We start from the raw sequence: 18117 nt of genomic DNA, 5'->3' as shown, positions 1-18117 counted from the left end.
CTGTATTTTGGGATTTTCAGAAGCTGTGGAGATGTTACAGATTTTCAGTTGTAAATCAAGAGCCATGGCTGCGTTCAGAATGGCATAAATGATTCTAAAGTGCACTACGAAGAGTTTATCTCAAATTCGCTAAAACTGAAATGTAAAATAATAACTTTGAAAGCAAATTAGGCTCCACATAAGAGGGATATATCCTTTAATTTTGTGTCATTTAAAGTGAATGTTGGAACGTTGGAAATGAATCGGTAATAGGAATTCAGATTAGAACAACCAGAAACCACGGCACTAGATGAGTAGTTACAACCAAACAAGTTTGCGATACACTTCACGGATGTTTGTTGGAATGACGGATTTGGGAAACGCCAAACTATAATTTTCGATTTAGATTTTTTTTTGATGACAATGAAACTATAATTGTAAACTTGCGTTCTAATTGGCTAACGATGGTTTTTGGAAACGCATCCCAGGCTGCTTAGTGTGTGTGCACATGAATCGGCCTGGACATGTAGCTATTTTACATTTTGTAAGTTTAGTGGCTTATTCGTACTAATTCAGTTGTACGAAAATGTATGATTTTAAAAGGAGGCGTGGCACCAAACCCCACCCCTAAACCCAACCATCATTGGTGGATGAGCAGATCCTACTAATTTGTACAAATGAGATTAGCAACTAAATCAAAACGTGAGATATCATTGGATGGACAGATATGTTCTGGTTCTGTTACATTGGACGAAACGTTGTAAACAGGGAGTAAATAAACAGTCTATTGCTCTCTAATCGAAACGCAGAACATTTATAAGGCGACGATTAGACAAACACATCAGTATTATAGACGAGTTAGTGATTATTGCTTAACCAAGCCGCCAAATATTTGTCCATTGCCTAATTTTAATCGTCTCTTATACTTAATCAGCACTTGTCACTTTTAAATGAAAATATGACACCTAATAATTATTTTCAGCCTTCGTCGACATTGATTTGAAGCAGAATTTTAGCGATTTTTCAAGCAAAACTATTAGAGATTTGACTAGTTTAACACACTGATAGCTAAATGAGGACGCAGCGTTACGACGTGTTCACACTAAAGTGTGAGCATGCAAAATTCTTATGATGCTGTAAAAAGGGGCGGGATTAATCGAGATGATTAGACATTAAAAAAACTGATTGGTTCATATTTTTTATTTTTGTCCAGCGAGGTCATGTTTTGATCTTCGATTAGCCTCACGTGATGCAATTTCGCAGGTCAGAGTTCACCAAGTTTGAACTTTCGAATACATGCGAAACTTGTTGCACAAGCTTGTGTTTGAGGTCTGTTGTATTCGCATGCATATAAATGGAAGTCTATGGGGCGAAAAGTCCAGTGTGACCGTGGCTTTAGCTACATGATGCTAACGATGTGATTTGAGACGTCTGAGATGTAAAACTGTTAACATAGGGAAGTTGTGTGGTTTGTGCTTAATTCAGTGCCTTTGTTTAAGCAATGCAACAAGAAGGGCTGCCTGACTGTTATTGTGTTCATAGTATTTCTTTGTTGAATGTTCCCTAATGTGGCTGTGAATCAGATGTTGTTGTTTTTTGCTACTGATTTGCTGCTTAGATTTCTGATATTTTTATTAACGATTGATAAAAGCACTAAGGGTATTTCAGAACTCATATGAAAACTGAAAAATGTGTTAAAAGTGCTTTTTTCACTCTTATTTATACTTAACAAAAAACACATGAGCGTTACACATTAAACTCGGATGTTAAATTAGAAACTCCAAGACAAAATTATCCATAATTATTTACAGTTAATTTACAGCGTTTGCTATGTATTTTGCTTTCTTCTGTAGAGTATTCATTTTAGTTTGGCTGGAATTTTAAGTTTAAAATATATATATATATATATATATATATATATATATATATATATATATATATATATGTGTGTGTGTGTGTGTATGTATGTATATATATATATATATATATATATATATATATATATATATATATATATATATATATATATATATATATATATATGTATATTAGGGCTGTGAAATGATTAAAAATTTACGTAATTAATTACACTTTTTTTGTAATTAATCATAATTATTTACGAAACGTCGTATTTATTACAGAAATAAAAACACAGGCATGTTAGTGTCATTTGAATTTCAAGACAATCAAAGCCAATAGCAAACAAAAATGATTTCCATGTTGGATTTTAAGTGGACTACAAACACACACACACACAACGTGCGCAGTACAGTGGACCCGGTGAGCGAGGGAGGGATCCCTTCAGATTTATCAACACGCATGAACACATTTATCAAATTTGCTTAAACTAAGCGTACTAAACAGACAGAGGAGCGTGAAGCAGACGCTTTACAAAAGGGGGTGAAACACGTCAAACTTATGAAATGTGAGGGCTCATGGAAGCAGCTTAAAGGCAGAGAATAGGGCTGTCTTTGACAGCTTGCGACTTCATCTGCCACTTTCACTACAGAACATTCACATGGACACCAAAACTCCACCTTTATGATTAAAATAATACTGATTAAGAGTCTACCATGTAAGCAGAGATTTTTGATTACCTTAAAGGATCACGCGAGTCCCGAAATGCGGAAGTTTTTATTTCCATTCGCCATGAGGTAACAAATTCCATTAAAAAATCCTGAATGAAAATCTGCTGAATGAGAGTGAACTGCTGAACTGTAGGTAAAGTCCAAAGATTAATAATGAAACACCGAAATTTCATGAAACTCTGGAAAGCCTGGTGATGCTATATTCATTGTTTTAACTGAAACTTTCCTTCTAAAAGTGCGTCCTTGGTCTTATCCAAATTTTTTTACACGTTAAACACCCACAGGGCCTGAACAAACGTCGGCCACAACAGAAAAAAAAAAACTGTTATTTGCGTTATTTTTTTACGCGATAAATATTTCCAATTAATCACGTGCGTTAACAAGCTAATTTTGACAGCCCTGATATATTTATATATATATATATATATATATATATATATATATATATATATATATATATATATATATATATATATATTCTTTTTTATTATTATTTTAACCAACCACTGTTAAACATCACTAACATTTCATAAGGGGGCTCATAATTATATTTGTATTATATATTTAGCTTGAAAATGTTACACACGTGTCGCTCTTGTGTTTTTTTTTTTATTTCAAATAAGTCATATTTAATATTTTTTTTTACTGTTTTGGATTGTTTGGTATTTTAAAGCACAAAATAAAATTGAAACAATCTACAATTCCTGTCTTTTTTGGCTATTAGAACAGTTGGATAATATAACAATCAAGTTACTTCAGTATAATTTAAACACAAAATCATATGAAAATATAAGAGTAGGCTATACTTTATATTTTTGTAGCTTTAGCCGTGACATTTTGATTGTAACAAACAGTGAACTTAATAAAAACTACACATGCTGCAAACAAATATGATTTGTCATTTGATTCTTTTGTCCTTTTGTCTAACAATAAAGATTTCATTTTAACTCAATCTCGATATGATATTCTGATTTTTGCTAAACACACACCTACACACTGTCATTCAACAGAAACATGCTCCTTTGGTATGGCAAAACTGTTTAAACATAAATTGTTTTTCTAACGTTTAAACTTAGAACACTAGCATTTATAAATTTAATTCTGGATGTGACTACAATGTAATGGCAATGTTACTACAGTAATTACACGCAAGATAAACGTATGTAATTACAACTCAAATGAAATTACAATGTTAAAACAATGTAATTACAACGTCATTACATCCAAATAAACATTTGTAATTACATAGTGTACTTGAAATATGAAAAAAAAACATTTAGAAATATTATCTTGGATGTAATTACAATGTGATGACATTATATTCAAAGTAACGACACTGCACACAGGGGAAAAAATTTTTAATTAAATGTGTACTGTGTATATTTACGTACATAACTATAAATAAACAAAGACTGTACATGCAATATACAAAAAAATACGATAGTAAATATTTTATTGGATGTAACTAAAATGTAACAACAAAGTACAACCAGGATAAAATTTGGTAAATACATATTACATCTCAGATGTTATAAAAATGTTATTACAATGCTATAACAATGTATATGCATTTTACAATGTTATAACAATGTAATTACAGTGTTAATACAAGATCAAGTTATGTAATTACAATGTTATTATAATGCTATAACACTTTCATAACGATGTAATTGCAATGTGATAAAATATTATAATGTTATTACAAGGTCATAACAATGTATTTACAATTTCAATGTAAGTTCAATGTTATTACATTGTAATTACAGTGTTATTACAATGTTAAAGCACTTGCATAACAATGCACTTACAATGTTGTAACAATGTAATTGCAATGTTTTATATAATGCAATAACAATGTTATAGCAATGTAATTACAGCATTATTACAATGTTATTACAACAACAATGTGTTTACAATGCTAATACAAGGTCAAATGATGTATTGTAATTAGAGTCAGATCTAATCTGATGTATCTATAATGTTATTACAATGTAATTACAGTGTCACAAAAATGTAATTACAAGGTCATGACAATGTAATTACGGTGTTATAACAATGTAATGTAAATACAGTGTTAATACAATGTAAATACGCTGTTATTACAATGTAATTACAGTGTCATGTAATCAACAATGTAAATATGGTTTTGACAAGCAATGTTAAATAAACAATGCTATAACAATGTAATTACAATGTTAAAACTATAGTGTATTTACAATGCTAAACCAATGTAATTACGATGTTATAACACTGTAACTACAATGTTGTTAAAATGTCAAAGTAATTACGATGTTATAAGAATGTAATGTAAATACAATGTCATGACAATGTAATTACCGTGTTTTAACAATGTAATTACAATGTTATTACCATGTAGTGTGTTTACACTGGTAAACCAATGTAGATATGTTATATGATGTAACTACAATGTTATTACAATGTTATAACACTTTAATTACAATGTCAAAACCGTGTTATTTAATGTTATAACAATGTAATTACAGTGTTTTAACAATGTAATTACAATATTAAACCATTGTAATTATGATGTTATATCAATGTAATTACAATGTAGTGTATTTACAATGTTAAACCAATGTATTTACGATCTCATAACCCTGTAACTAAAATGTTTTTACAATGTCCTAACAATGTAATTATGGTGTTACAACAATGTAATGTAAATATAATGTTAAAACAATGTATTTACGGTGTTTTAACAATGTAATTACAATGTTATAACTATGTAGTCTATTTACATTGTTAAACCAATGTAATAATGATGTTATAACAATGTTATAATTATGTAGTGTATTTACAATCATAAACCAATGTAATTACGATGGTTTAACAATGTAATTACAATGTCATATCTCTGTAATTATAATGTTGTGCTTTTTGCATATTAGGTCCTCTTTAAATAATTTATTTGTTTCTCAAATTGAGATGGTCTTTTTTAAGTATATAGAACAACCCAGCTGCAAAAACAACCATTTGATCCATCTCCATGCACCAGCAAGTGAACAATAAGCTATCAAGTTCAGCTCGGGCGTATTTAGATCCTGCCAGCTCCATGTCTGTATGGTCCAGGAGTCCAGACGTTCCCTGCTTGTGGAATTTCACAAACCTGTAGCAAAACAGATGAGAACAGAGTGTGTGTGTGTTCCTAAAGCAGATGCTCTAGAAGTAAAGTTGTGTGATGCTACAGGAGGTCACAGGGCTCGGGGTTATCACTTTAATGGCTCTTCGGTGAAGATTTCTTTCCTTTTTTTCAACTGATGGAAATTCTCCATCTTGCCTTCCATCCAGCTTCTCGATAGCTTCTTAATTAGAGGGACAGGTAACACTATATCCCGAATCACAAGACCCTTTGTCCACAAAAACACGCTATCCACCTCTAATCTGTTTAATCCTTAAGAATCTTCGGGATCCGATTTGTTGTGCTCTGGTAAACAAGGGCTAAATTGTTTGACGCGAGGCAGTTGTGAACCTGAACTGAGCGATGGCACACCTGAGGAACAGGTAACACAACGGACTGAGCATGAACACTGGGTTCCAGTGCAGACCAGGCCAACACACACGTCTGATGGAGTTAAAAACTTCAAGAAATCAGAAAGAAAGAAAGATGTTACTGACCCAAAGCTCAGCTGTAATCGGCTGTAATGTTTTTCAAGTGCAGTCCTAAACAGATATGAACACATACACTCACTGGCCACTTTATTAGGTACATCTGTTCAGCTGCTCGTTAACGCAAATTTCTAATCAGCCAATTTACAAGTGAAGAGCATCTCTGATCGCACAACACACTGAACCTTGAGGTAGATGGGCTACAGCAGCAGAAGACCACACCGAGTACCACTCCTTTCAGCTAAGAACAGGAAATGGAAGCTACAATTCACACAGGCTCAACAAAATTGGACAATAGACGGTTGGAAAAATGTTATTTCTGCTGCGAAATTCGGATGGTAGGGTCAGAAATTGTGCAGCCGACAAATCAGCAGCAACTGTGTGATGCTATCATGTCAATATGGAAATCTCTGAGGAATATTTACAGTAGCTTGTTGAATCTATGCTATTAAGGATTAAGGCGGTTCTGAACGCAAAAGGGGGTCCAACCGGGTATCAGTAAGGTGTACCTAATAAAGTGGCCGGTGAGTGTATAAAAAATATTTTATATTTGCCATTCCAGTTGTTCTAAAGAATTATATATATATATATATATATATATATATATATATATATATATATATATATATATATATGTATATATATATATATGTATATATATATATATATGTATATATATATATATATATATATATATATATATATATATATATATATATATGTATATATATATATATATATATATATATATATATATATATATATATATATATATGTATATATATATATATATATATATATATATATATATATATATATATGTATATATATATATATATATATATATATATATATATATATATATATATATATATATATAGATATATAGATATGTATATATAAAGTTGAACATTACTAAATGTAATTATTCCTAGTTTAAATTCAACACATAAAAATTGTTTACAACAATTTTGCGGAATTTTCTTATGAATTTATAAATAAAAAGAAACATAAACAGCATGCACACAAACAAGCTAACAAAAAACGCACTGCTACGTCACATTGTGGTGGGTCCTAAAATCACTGGGATTTGGACCCTAGCCCTGTATATATATATATATATATATATATATATATATATATATATATATATATATATATATATATATATATATATATATATATATATATCACTCCAATATAACTGCAAACACATTATATCTAAATAAATTTCTGTCCAAACTGCTTTCAAAGGTTTATTTTGTATGAGAGGTGCCCTTTAAGTATTGCTGTTTGATAAATGTTTCTAAAGGAAGGGTGCTAAGTGGTGAGCATGCTTGCAACACTGCAAGAAGTTTGCTGTTTTGAGTCTACTGTGACGACCCCTCATAAGACAAGAAATTAAGCCAAAGTGAATATAGTGTTTTCAAAGATTTTTGTTTTTCTGTAGCCACCGCTAGATTTCCTCCACCTTTTTTTAAGTATAAGACGTAATTTAAATCAGTGTTTCCAGAAATGAAGACTTAACATGTTACGTAATTTTGCTCTAGTAAATCTTGATTGAAGAGATCCTTTAAAAAGGATTTTTTTAAGACAAAATAGCAATGCGTGGATTTCACATATGGAGTAATAAGTTGTTCAAATGGATATTAAACCGCAAAGTATATAGAAAAACAAAAGAGTAAAAAACTAAAATATCCTGTTGTGTCCATTTACATAATTTAAAAAGTATTTCATTAAACCGAACAGCTCACAACATCTTAAATGAACTAAAAGACCTCAAGTAACACAACATTCTGTAAGAAATCTTCGAGGGAAAGCTGCTTTTTGTCCGTCTCCTGCTGGCTTGGCATGCGACCAGTGTTTACCTCTCATAGTTTCTGATAACATCTTAAGATATGCAGTAGTTTGCCCAGTGTTGGCTAAACTCCGCTTCAGTTTATGTAAATGTACATTCCTGCTTTGGTCCAGTTCCCTCTAGTGGATGCTGGAGGCCACACCCCTTTGAGAAGATAAATGCTGTAGTAGGTGGAGCTTGGCACATAGTAGAGGCCACACCCCACTGAGAGTGCTATGCTTGGCAGATACTGAAGGCCACGTCCCTCTGATGAAAAAAAATGCTGCAGTGGAAGGAGCTTTGTGGGTATACTGGAGGCCATGCCCCTCTGATAGTGTTGGGTTTGGCAGTTACTGAAGGCCACGCCCCTCTGAGAAGATAAATGCTGCAGTGGGAGGGGCTTGGCACATGGTATAGGCCACGCCCCTCTAATTGCGTTGAGTTTGGCAGTTACTGGAGGCCACACTGAGAAGATTGATGCTGCGGTGGGAGGTGCTGGGCACATGCTAGAGGCCGCGCCCCCCTGAGAGTGGTGTGCTTGGCAGATACTGAAGGCCACACCCCCCTGAAAAGATAGAGGCTGTAGTGGGAGGGGCTTTGGATATACTGGAGGACACACCCCTCTGATATTATTGGGTTTGGCAGATACTGGAGGCCACACCCCTCTTAACAGGTAGATGCTGCAATAGGAGGGGCATTAGCGGATATAGAAGGAGGCCACGCCTCTCTGAGCACTGAAATGCTGCAGAGGGAGGGGCTTGGTGGATATACTGGAAGCCACGTCCCTCTGATAGTGTTTGGTTTGGCAGGTACTGGAGGTCACACCCCTCTGAGAATGAGATGCTGAAGTGGGAGGAGCCAGATGGTCAGGTAAAGTACAAAGCAGCAGGACTGTGAGCTCAGAGCTAAGATGAGCCATGGGGCCACGAGGACAGGTCATACTCACACTGCTCGTCCTGCTGTTTGTGATCTACATCTCTGAGGCGGGTAGGCAAACATTACTTTGTTTAAATAATCGTATAATACTGTTTTTTTATCATGTTAGTTTATATATAAACATCTGGATAAAACTTAAAATGTACTGGACTTACTATTCACATTTGAGTATAGTGTTGATGTGTGTTTTATATGAAATGTCTGGTTTATAGTGCAGTTTTACAGTAGCTCGGTGTAGATTTATATTTTCGGTTTATAGTTTTCTTTATATATAAACATCTATAGATAAAATTAAGAGAGCACCTCTTGAAATTGAGTAAAATTATGACATTTATTTTTATTTGAGAACGATTCTTTCACAGCTGGTCAAAATAACAACTTTTCATTAGTTGTTATAATTTTAAATTATCATTATTCCAGCAAAAAAATGTTGATTTCTTAAATTTTCTGAAATTGTATTTTATTATTATTATTATTATTATTATTATTATTATTTATTAATAATAATTTTCATAATGAAATTTAGACATTTTAACTTCAAAATAAATATTTGGTGCAGCAACCCTGATTTTCATCCAAAACAACTAAAGCATGTTATTTTAAACTAAATGTTTTTAGTTATACTTTATTTTAAGTCATATTAACTAAATATTATTATTAGTTATTATTATTATTATTATTATTATTATTATTATTATTAATGTGGTTACTTTAGTTTAATTATTAATAAACAGCATTTCCTAATGTCTTATTACCTGTCTGTTATTTAGATGTTAGCTGTGTATTAGCACTTATAAAGTAGAATTATTATTTACACCCCTATTCCGACCTATTACCAACTTTATATAAGCAGCTAAGTAGTAATATGTTAAGCTGAAAGTCTTAGTTAATAGTTTGTTAAAAGCCTGAACATTAAAAAATAAAGTATGTACTTAAAAAAAAAAACTAATTGCAAGTCAATACATATGTAATTAAATTTGTAATTATATTTAGAATTACACCATAAACCACTGTAAGTGGTACACTGTTAAAAAAAATGCTGGGTTCCACACAATTAAATTTTCCCCCCAAAAAATGTAAGAAATGTGTTGTTTCAACTCATTTTTAAAAGGTGGTTTGAACAAGCAGCAAAATTTCATTTTTGAGTGTAGTTAATGAAGTCTAAGCATGAATTTTGTAATTATAATTATTCAACTGATCTCCAAGTTCTCTTGTTTTCATAAACTGTTCATTTCCGGTTCGTTTGTTTGTTTAGCACGTCTACGTAAGTCTTCAGCACTGGACTTTCTGCGGTCTGGCAGAGAGAAGCGAGCGGCAAGATGTCAACATGGAGGTTGTAGTTCTGAAGACAGCGAGGCTGAAGAAATACCAGAGGCAAACTCAGATTACGTAAGTTCACTGTTGATGCTAAAAATTCAACTCTACAGTTTAACAAAGTGACTTTTATTAAAAAAAAATTTAGTAGTTTGACATAATATAGCGTAACATACAAGACTAACTCAGAGAATAAATCACTTTAAACTATTAAAAATGTTCATAAAACTCACTTTTTCCAACTTTTCAAGGTTAAAAGTTGTTGAAAGATCAAGGTCTCATAATGCAATTTAAAAGCATAAATAAACAGGGAAAAATAAAAAATAAATCATTAATCACACAGAAAACTGCTAATTTACAGATATTTTCTACAGTAATGGTGAAGTGAGACAAACAGATTTTTTTTTTATACATATTTTTGCTCCTCAGGAGCAGGACAACTCAAAGATGTTCTTCAATGGGGGATCTCAAGGAGGAGTGCAAACGGTAAGATACCGCATTTATACAAATTTAATTTGTTGTTATATTACCAATTTATGTTTTGTTTCATGGATGCTACATTGCTGACAATTTCTGGTAGAATCTACATTAACACGTAAATCAATTACAGCAAAAATACTGTTTTTTTATATTTTTTTTATATTTTTATGTAATTTACATTTACAGCACCATATATTGACAGTTTGGCATATCTTTACTGTAAAATATACAGTATTTTTCACAATGCCACTTTAAAATACAGTAACATACCACTTAACTGTGGTGCAGTAAAACACAGTTCATATTTCAGTTTAATGCTGTGTCGTTTACAAAAATTGTCAACAGTTTATGTTGGATAACTAGATAAATTACTTCTTAATCGCAGTATATTGCGATTGTAATACTGCAGAACTGGAAAGTATCCTCAAAAATGACATTTGCATTTGAGTTCAAATGAGCTAAATGACAAAATTCTTGAGTTCCTTTTGGACAACCTAATTGTTTTGAGTTCAATCTAAAAAACTAATGATTTAACTTAATTTCTTCAGTTGACTTTGTGAAAGCCAGCATTTTTATAGTAAAAAGTTAGTTTTATAGTTTCATCGTGTTAGAAATTTCTAAAAACTGACAAATGCTACAACTAGTGTTGATCTAATCCCATCAATGCAATCAATATAATTATGCAAATAAATCAATATTAAAAACATACATCCCTTGGCCTATACCCAGACATCCCAAGTCTCCCGGAAGTTGCGGGAGTATCCCTCAAATGCATAGACACTTCCGGATGCCCACAAATGAATGATAATCTCCCGGAAATCGCGCGCTTCCTGCCCGGTCCTTAAATACGTTGCACAGCCCTCTCTCCACCGCATCCCTCGTAGCTCTTCAGGTAACGTTATGTCGCGTCGCTCGCAACCCCCCTCCCCCCCTTCAAACACCCACTATCCCACTACCTCCCGCAAACAACTCTGTATCCCCCAGAAATGACTTTTCCTAACTTGGGATGTCTGTATACCTGACCAGTAAGCATTCATTCATTCATTTTCTTGTCGGCTTAGTCCCTTTATTAATCCGGGGTCGCCACAGCAGAATGAACCACCAACTTATCCAGCAAGTTTTTACGCAGCGGATGCCCTTCCAGGCGCAACCCATCTCTGGGAAACATCCACACACATATTCATACGCCCGGAGGAAACCCACGCGAAGGCAGGGAGAACATGCAAACTCCACACAGAAATACCAACTGAGCCGAGGTTCGAACCAGCGACTCCAGCGACCTTCTTGCTGTGAGGCGACAGCACTACCTACTGCGCCACTGCCTCGCCCATTGTTATGTTATTTGAAGCACAGTTACAAAGTATAAACACTTAAAATGACCTCTAATAATTTTTTAAGCAGGTCTTTTTTTTTCTCAAAAAAATTAATGAAAAATATGCGCAACAAAAACATACAGTAACATTTGATAAATATTAAAAACTTATCTGATACGTATGTAATAGTGTTACCGTAAACAATGTATTTTTCGACACCACAAAATGAACAACAGAGCTCAGCCTAGTATGAAATGATACACTGTTTATGTCATCTATACTATATGTTAGAGATAGAGTAGCTACGGTACATCCAGGACCTTGTTGTCACAGAATAAAGCCAGACTGTTATATAAAGCTTAAGCGCTTTATTCTGCTAAAACAACCATCCTGGATGTACTTTTGTCCTGCTTATTATATGGTTTCTTGCCACAAAACATAGAAATTAAAGACAAAACATTGTTTTGAGATATAATAGTTCATCATGTCTTTAATTAAATGTAAAACTAAGAGAAATTAAAACAGCTGATGGAGTAACCTGTGCGTTATTCAGTCACAAGATGATGCCAAACAGTCAAAAATCCAAAGCTGACACAAACGAAAATGGCTGAATAAAGCATTCAATAACCTGCATATGTTTTGGTAAATACATACTGCACTGCAGGAAGTAGCTTTCCTTTACTACAGTATAAATGGGAAAACACCACAATATACAGTGACTTCATTTACAAATGACCAATGTCGGCTGCCTGAAAGGATGTACTGTATATCCAGCATGTAAAGTGGACTGTAACTCAATCTATCCATTGGGGGCTTCATTGAACTTCTTTTCTTTCAGAGGCCTGATGGTGGGCCGCAGGGAGAGGGTTCAGGTATGTAGCACCACGGCTCCAGGATTCAGGGCTGGAAAAAAATAGAAAAGCCTGGAGGAAACTCAAGGCCTCCGTTGGATACAAGCGCAGGAGCTCCAGCATGGAATAAAGTCAGATACTGTAATAATAATATGATAGACTGAAATGTATTAAATCAGAGAGTAGTCCTGAAGTGTTTTTGGATTCTGAATTTCGCGTAGAAAGTCACACTGAAATTGATAATCGAGTCTGAGATGGATAGGTTTCTCAAGTCCCATGTATTGTATATTAAGTGGCCTTAACTATGATGCACTTATAAAGTTAGTCAAAATCATTCACCCTCCAGTGAAATTTTTATTATTTTACAATTACGTCACGAGTGATGTTTAACAGAGCAATTACATGTTCACAGTATTTTCCATAATTATATATATATATATATATATATATTTTTTTTTTTTTATGTTCACTGTATTTTCTATAATTTAATTTCTATTTTCTATATTTATTTCTGAAGAAAGTTTTATTTTTATTTATTTTATGACTGGAATAAAAGCAGTTTATAATATTTAAAAAATCTTTTTTTTATATATATAATAGTTTTTTTCTGGGTTTTCACCTTTAATTTTGATATGCCAGTAGAGAGTATTGACAGGAAAGTGTGAGGAGCAGAGAGAGGGGAAAAATCGACATAGGACCACGAGCTGGGAATCGAACTCGGGTCAGTGTTGCCAACTTAGCGACTTTCTCGCTAGATTTAGCGACTTTTCAGACCCCCTAGCGACAATTTTTCAAAAAAAGCGACTAGCGACAAATCTAGCGACTTTTTGTGTGTTACTGGAGATTTTTATAGACTGTCGTTTGTCCATACTGTACCGTCCCTACTCTCCTCAAAGAGCTGCAGATGATGCCGCCGGCCCCTCCCCCGCCTCAGAGCAGTGACTGGCGCTCCAGTCCTCGTGCAGCAGCCTCTCCCACCTGCAGCCCGAGAGCAGATCACCTCTCTACGTACCGACGTCAAATGATTATCTGGCAGCGTGAAGGTATTTCCCTGTACAGTCAAACTGATCTGCTTCTCTTTTTCCTTCTCATTTGGTGAGGTATTGGTGAAGTTTTTTTTCCCTCTCCGCTGTCGCCACTGGCTTGCATGGTTCAAGATCTGTAGAGCTACACATCAATGAATTTGCTCTTCAGTGTTTAGACTCTCAGTAATGATTTCAAACCACACTGAACTGAGCTGAACTGAACTTAAACACTAAAAACTGAACTACCATGATCCAGTTACTATGACCATTTATGTGAAGCTGCTTTGACACAATCTACATTGTAAAAGCGCTATACAAGTAAAGCTGAATTGAATTGAATTTAATCATATTAACAATTTAATTTGACCGTTTATTCTTTTCTTTTTCACAATCACAGATATTTTAAGAAAGAGTTTCGGAACTTGTCTGAGTTTATTACATCTGAGAGATTGCAAATTCACACATGTATAATTATATACTGTATTCAAACAGCAATAAATTTAGTTAAATTGACATGCATATATAAAGCGTAGTGCAAATATAAATACCCCTTTATTAACCATATGCTCAGGCTGTTAAACAGAAATGGTACGTCAGTAATATGCAAATTAACGAATGACATAATCTAGCGACTTTTCGGGCAGAGCTTTGCGCCTTTTCGTTGAAAATAGTTAGCAACAATGACTCGGGTCGCCATGTGCACCGAAGTGCATGTGTCGACGCACTAACCACCACACCACTGGCGCCAACTTTAACCTTCATTATGAGGTCAATATTATTAGCCCCATGATGGCAAAATCTAAATAAATGTTGTTTTAAATTAGCTATTAAAACGACTATGCTTAAACATGTTCTCTCCGTTAAATTACACTTGGGAAATATTTTGTAAAATAAATTACATTTTACTGGAGGACTAAATTTAAACTTTTCGCAGTTTAATATAAATAGATTTTTTTTACCTTAGTTAGGGCCACGCAATATAAAGTGGGACAGTTTCTCATCTAATTCTAATATAGATGTGGTGAACTTTGGTGCTTTTCAAAGAATGCTGCTGAAAGCCTTGACATATTATGATGACACTATAGTCATGGTGCTAAACTGACATTATTCAATCTAGAGGACAGTATTTAGATACAAAATTACTGTATAATGAATGAAACTCACTCATACCAGAGGTACCTTAGTGTTACAACGTTACAAATTACAGAGTTTTCTTTCACCTGGTGGCTAATGCTGTACATACAGAGAAATATCTGCTACATAACCAAAAAAGATGTGTTTTATAGCATGCTACCATGAAAGTAATACAACGACAATTGTAAAATGCATTACATTGACATTTAAATACACTGTAAGAAATTAAAACACAATCTAGAAGCTTTATTGATGAATTAATGAATTATTTTTCATTAACAAATTACACACAAATTTCTTTCTTTCTTTCAGATTCCCACTTCAAATTTTTGCTATTTTGGTTTCTTTGTTTTTTGGCTCAAACTTGACTACTATTTCCAAAAGATTATAATATGCTGGATTTGTGTTCATCAGTCTAGATCAGGGGTTTTCAAAGTGTGAGGCCCACCTCACCTGGGGAGCGCCAGAGCATGTCAGGGGAGGCGCGGGAAAAGATATTATATAATAAAAATATAATTATTAAGTTTAATTATTATATGTATTTTTTATTATATTTAAACATTTTAATTAAACAAATAAAAAAAAATAATACATCAAATATAAGAAAACCTTTTTTACCCAGAAGGCCATAGCTGTGAATTCGCTTCTGTTTGGCAAGCCCGCCATTACAGGTATATGCCTGCTAATAAAATGGATCGGTTTCTGAGACCCCCCGATTCAAAGTCTTCAAGTTCAGGGCTTAAACCCAAAAGACGACGATATGATGATCAGTATTTGAGTTTAGGATTTACGACAGGACCAGCTGATGAACCATGACCTTTATGTGTGGTTTGTCAAGATATTTTGACTAATGACAGCATGAGACCCGCTAAACTTCGACTGTTTTGACTGGGATGGACAGTTCTTGGATCTGTTCTATTCATATTGAACCATCATCCTAGTTTTAAAAACGTTATATTAAAATAGTTGTTATGACTCTGTAAATAATTGCACTTTCATGCAAATGATGATAAACGTGAGTTAACAGTCTGACATCTGTCTGTGTCTTTATATATACTGTATATATATATATATATATATATATATATATATATATATATATATATATATATATATATATATATATATATATATATATATATATATATATATATACATATATATATATATATATATATATATATATATATATATACATATATATATATATATATATATATATATATATATATATATATATATATACATATATATATATATATATATATATATATATATATATATATATATATATATATATATATACATATATACACACACAGTATATATAATTACATATATACACACACACACACACAGTATATATATAATATATATATATATATATATATATATATATATATATATATATATATATATATATATATATATATATATATATATATGTGTGTGTGTGTGTGTGTGCGTGTCTGGGAGGAGGGGGGCGCCAATGGATAAGTTGTGTTAAAAGGGAGGCCCACTGTCTTAGACTTTGAAGAACCCTGGTCTAGATCAGGGGTGGCCAACCCTGTTCCCGGAGAGCCTCATTCCTGCAGATTTCAGTTGCTACCCATATGATATGGGTTGCAACTGAAATCTGCAGGAAGGAGGCTCTCCAGGAACAGGGTTGGCCACCCCTGGTCTACATAAATATAACATAATATATCTTTTAAGTCAAAGAATATATATAAAGAGCAATATCACATGAGTAGCAGTGCGATATGGCTTCTCCCACCAGTAATGATAAACAGCCATACTGCACTGCTGCGTTTCAAGAGTCTCAAAAATTGTTTTGTATGAAGAACTACTTTCATTTGCCATTCTTTCAAACTTCCAACACACAGTCGTCTAAAACTATCATCCTAGACCTGTGTTACTGCTTATCACAACACACACAAACACACAGCCTGTTTTATTAATCATACTGGAATCAATTTACGCTATAAAATCATCAATGATATCTATTTTTACCAGATTTCTTTTCCTGAAAGTGTCATCTTGATTTCTTAGTGCAAATGATTGTATATGTCATATTGTAATGCCAATAAAAATGAACTATATTAGAAATATGACATTTTCTGCTTCTGCTTACAGTTATTTCATTCAGAAATCTCCATTATTTTATTATGTAATTATTCATTCATTCATTTTCTTGTTGGCTTAGTCACTTTATTAATCCGGGGTCGCCACAACGGAATGAACCGCCAACTTACCCAGCAAGTTTTTTTACGCAGCGGATGCCCTTCCAGCAGCAACCCATCTCTGGGAAACATCCACACATGCATTCACACACACACTCATACACTACGGACAATTTAGCCTACCCAATTCACCTGTACCGCATGTCTTTGGACTGTGGGGGAAACCGGAGCACCCGACGGAAACCCACGCGAACGCAGGGAGAACATGCAAACTCCTCACAGAAACGCCAACTGAGTCGAGGCTCGTATGTAATTATTAGGTTCTTAAAATCTTAAAAACCTTTTATAAAATATTTCCAAATATTTTTTTTTCTCTTTTGTAATTATTTTTTTTTCTTTACTTTTTTTATATTGAGGAAACTGATCATATTTAATGGAATTTAGATATTATGGTTAACCAGATAAGATGATAATAAAGTAAATGCTTGCAAGGTGGTTCAATTAAACATTGATGGTAAATGTTTTTATAGGTAGAAACACATGCAAAAATGTGAGGAGGAGCATATATTAACCGTTTTAATTGATTTTGTATTTTTAGACTTAGAAATCACTTTTATATGCATTTAATCTCTTATTCCAGCAACCATGAAGATGAGTGTGTATGGATGTTTCCCAGTACTGGGTTGCAGCTGGAGGGGTATCCATTGTGTAAAACATATGATGGATAAGTTGGCGGTTCATTCAGCTGTGGCGACCCCTGATGAATAAAGAGACTAAGTTGAAGGAAAATGAATGAAATTTACACACTAATAGAATAAAGTTTATAATAAAGCCAGAAACTTTTAAAAGAGCC

General features: G+C 33.3%; 1 protein-coding gene and 1 long non-coding RNA gene across 5 annotated transcripts in view; one reads left to right on the top strand and one right to left on the bottom strand.

Annotated features, from left to right (window-relative positions):
• LOC147841635 (uncharacterized) overlaps nucleotides 1-17196 on the bottom strand; it is a 183201-nt gene extending 166005 nt beyond the window's left edge. Inside the window, exons 1-2 of one of the 2 annotated variants that reach the window (XR_015502318.1) lie at nucleotides 16759-17196; nucleotides 14630-15499 (exon numbers count right to left, since the gene is read on the bottom strand). This is a non-coding gene — a long non-coding RNA (uncharacterized LOC147841635). The remainder of the gene's footprint in view (nucleotides 1-14629; nucleotides 15500-16758) is intronic. The other variant, XR_015502317.1, reaches the window with a different exon arrangement.
• Nucleotides 8871-17196, top strand: LOC147834631 (uncharacterized). Of its 3 annotated transcripts, none has more exons than XR_015502312.1 (5): nucleotides 8871-9018; nucleotides 10223-10356; nucleotides 10711-10767; nucleotides 12913-13149; nucleotides 16749-17196. XR_015502312.1 is itself a non-coding variant. In XM_087273186.1 (5 exons), exons 1-4 carry the CDS (start codon nucleotides 8949-8951, stop codon nucleotides 12952-12954), a joined length of 303 nt encoding a protein of 100 aa, XP_087129312.1. In that variant the 5' UTR covers nucleotides 8871-8948; the 3' UTR covers nucleotides 12955-12961; nucleotides 16734-17196. The 3 variants fall into 3 exon arrangements, 2 of the variants coding, with proteins under 2 accessions (XP_087129312.1, XP_087129311.1); XM_087273186.1 differs by having other exon boundaries at nucleotides 12913-12961; nucleotides 16734-17196; XM_087273185.1 differs by lacking the exon at nucleotides 16749-17196 and having other exon boundaries at nucleotides 12913-13436.
• Nucleotides 17197-18117: the final 921 nt, after the last annotated feature.

Source organism: Danio rerio, chromosome 11, assembly GCF_052040795.2.
Source record: "Danio rerio strain M-AB ecotype USA chromosome 11, GRCz13ab, whole genome shotgun sequence".
In the NCBI taxonomy this organism is placed as follows: domain Eukaryota; kingdom Metazoa; phylum Chordata; class Actinopteri; order Cypriniformes; family Danionidae; genus Danio; species Danio rerio.
The sequence above is the reverse complement of the archived record's forward strand: the minus strand, read 5'-3'. Positions and strand labels throughout refer to the sequence as shown.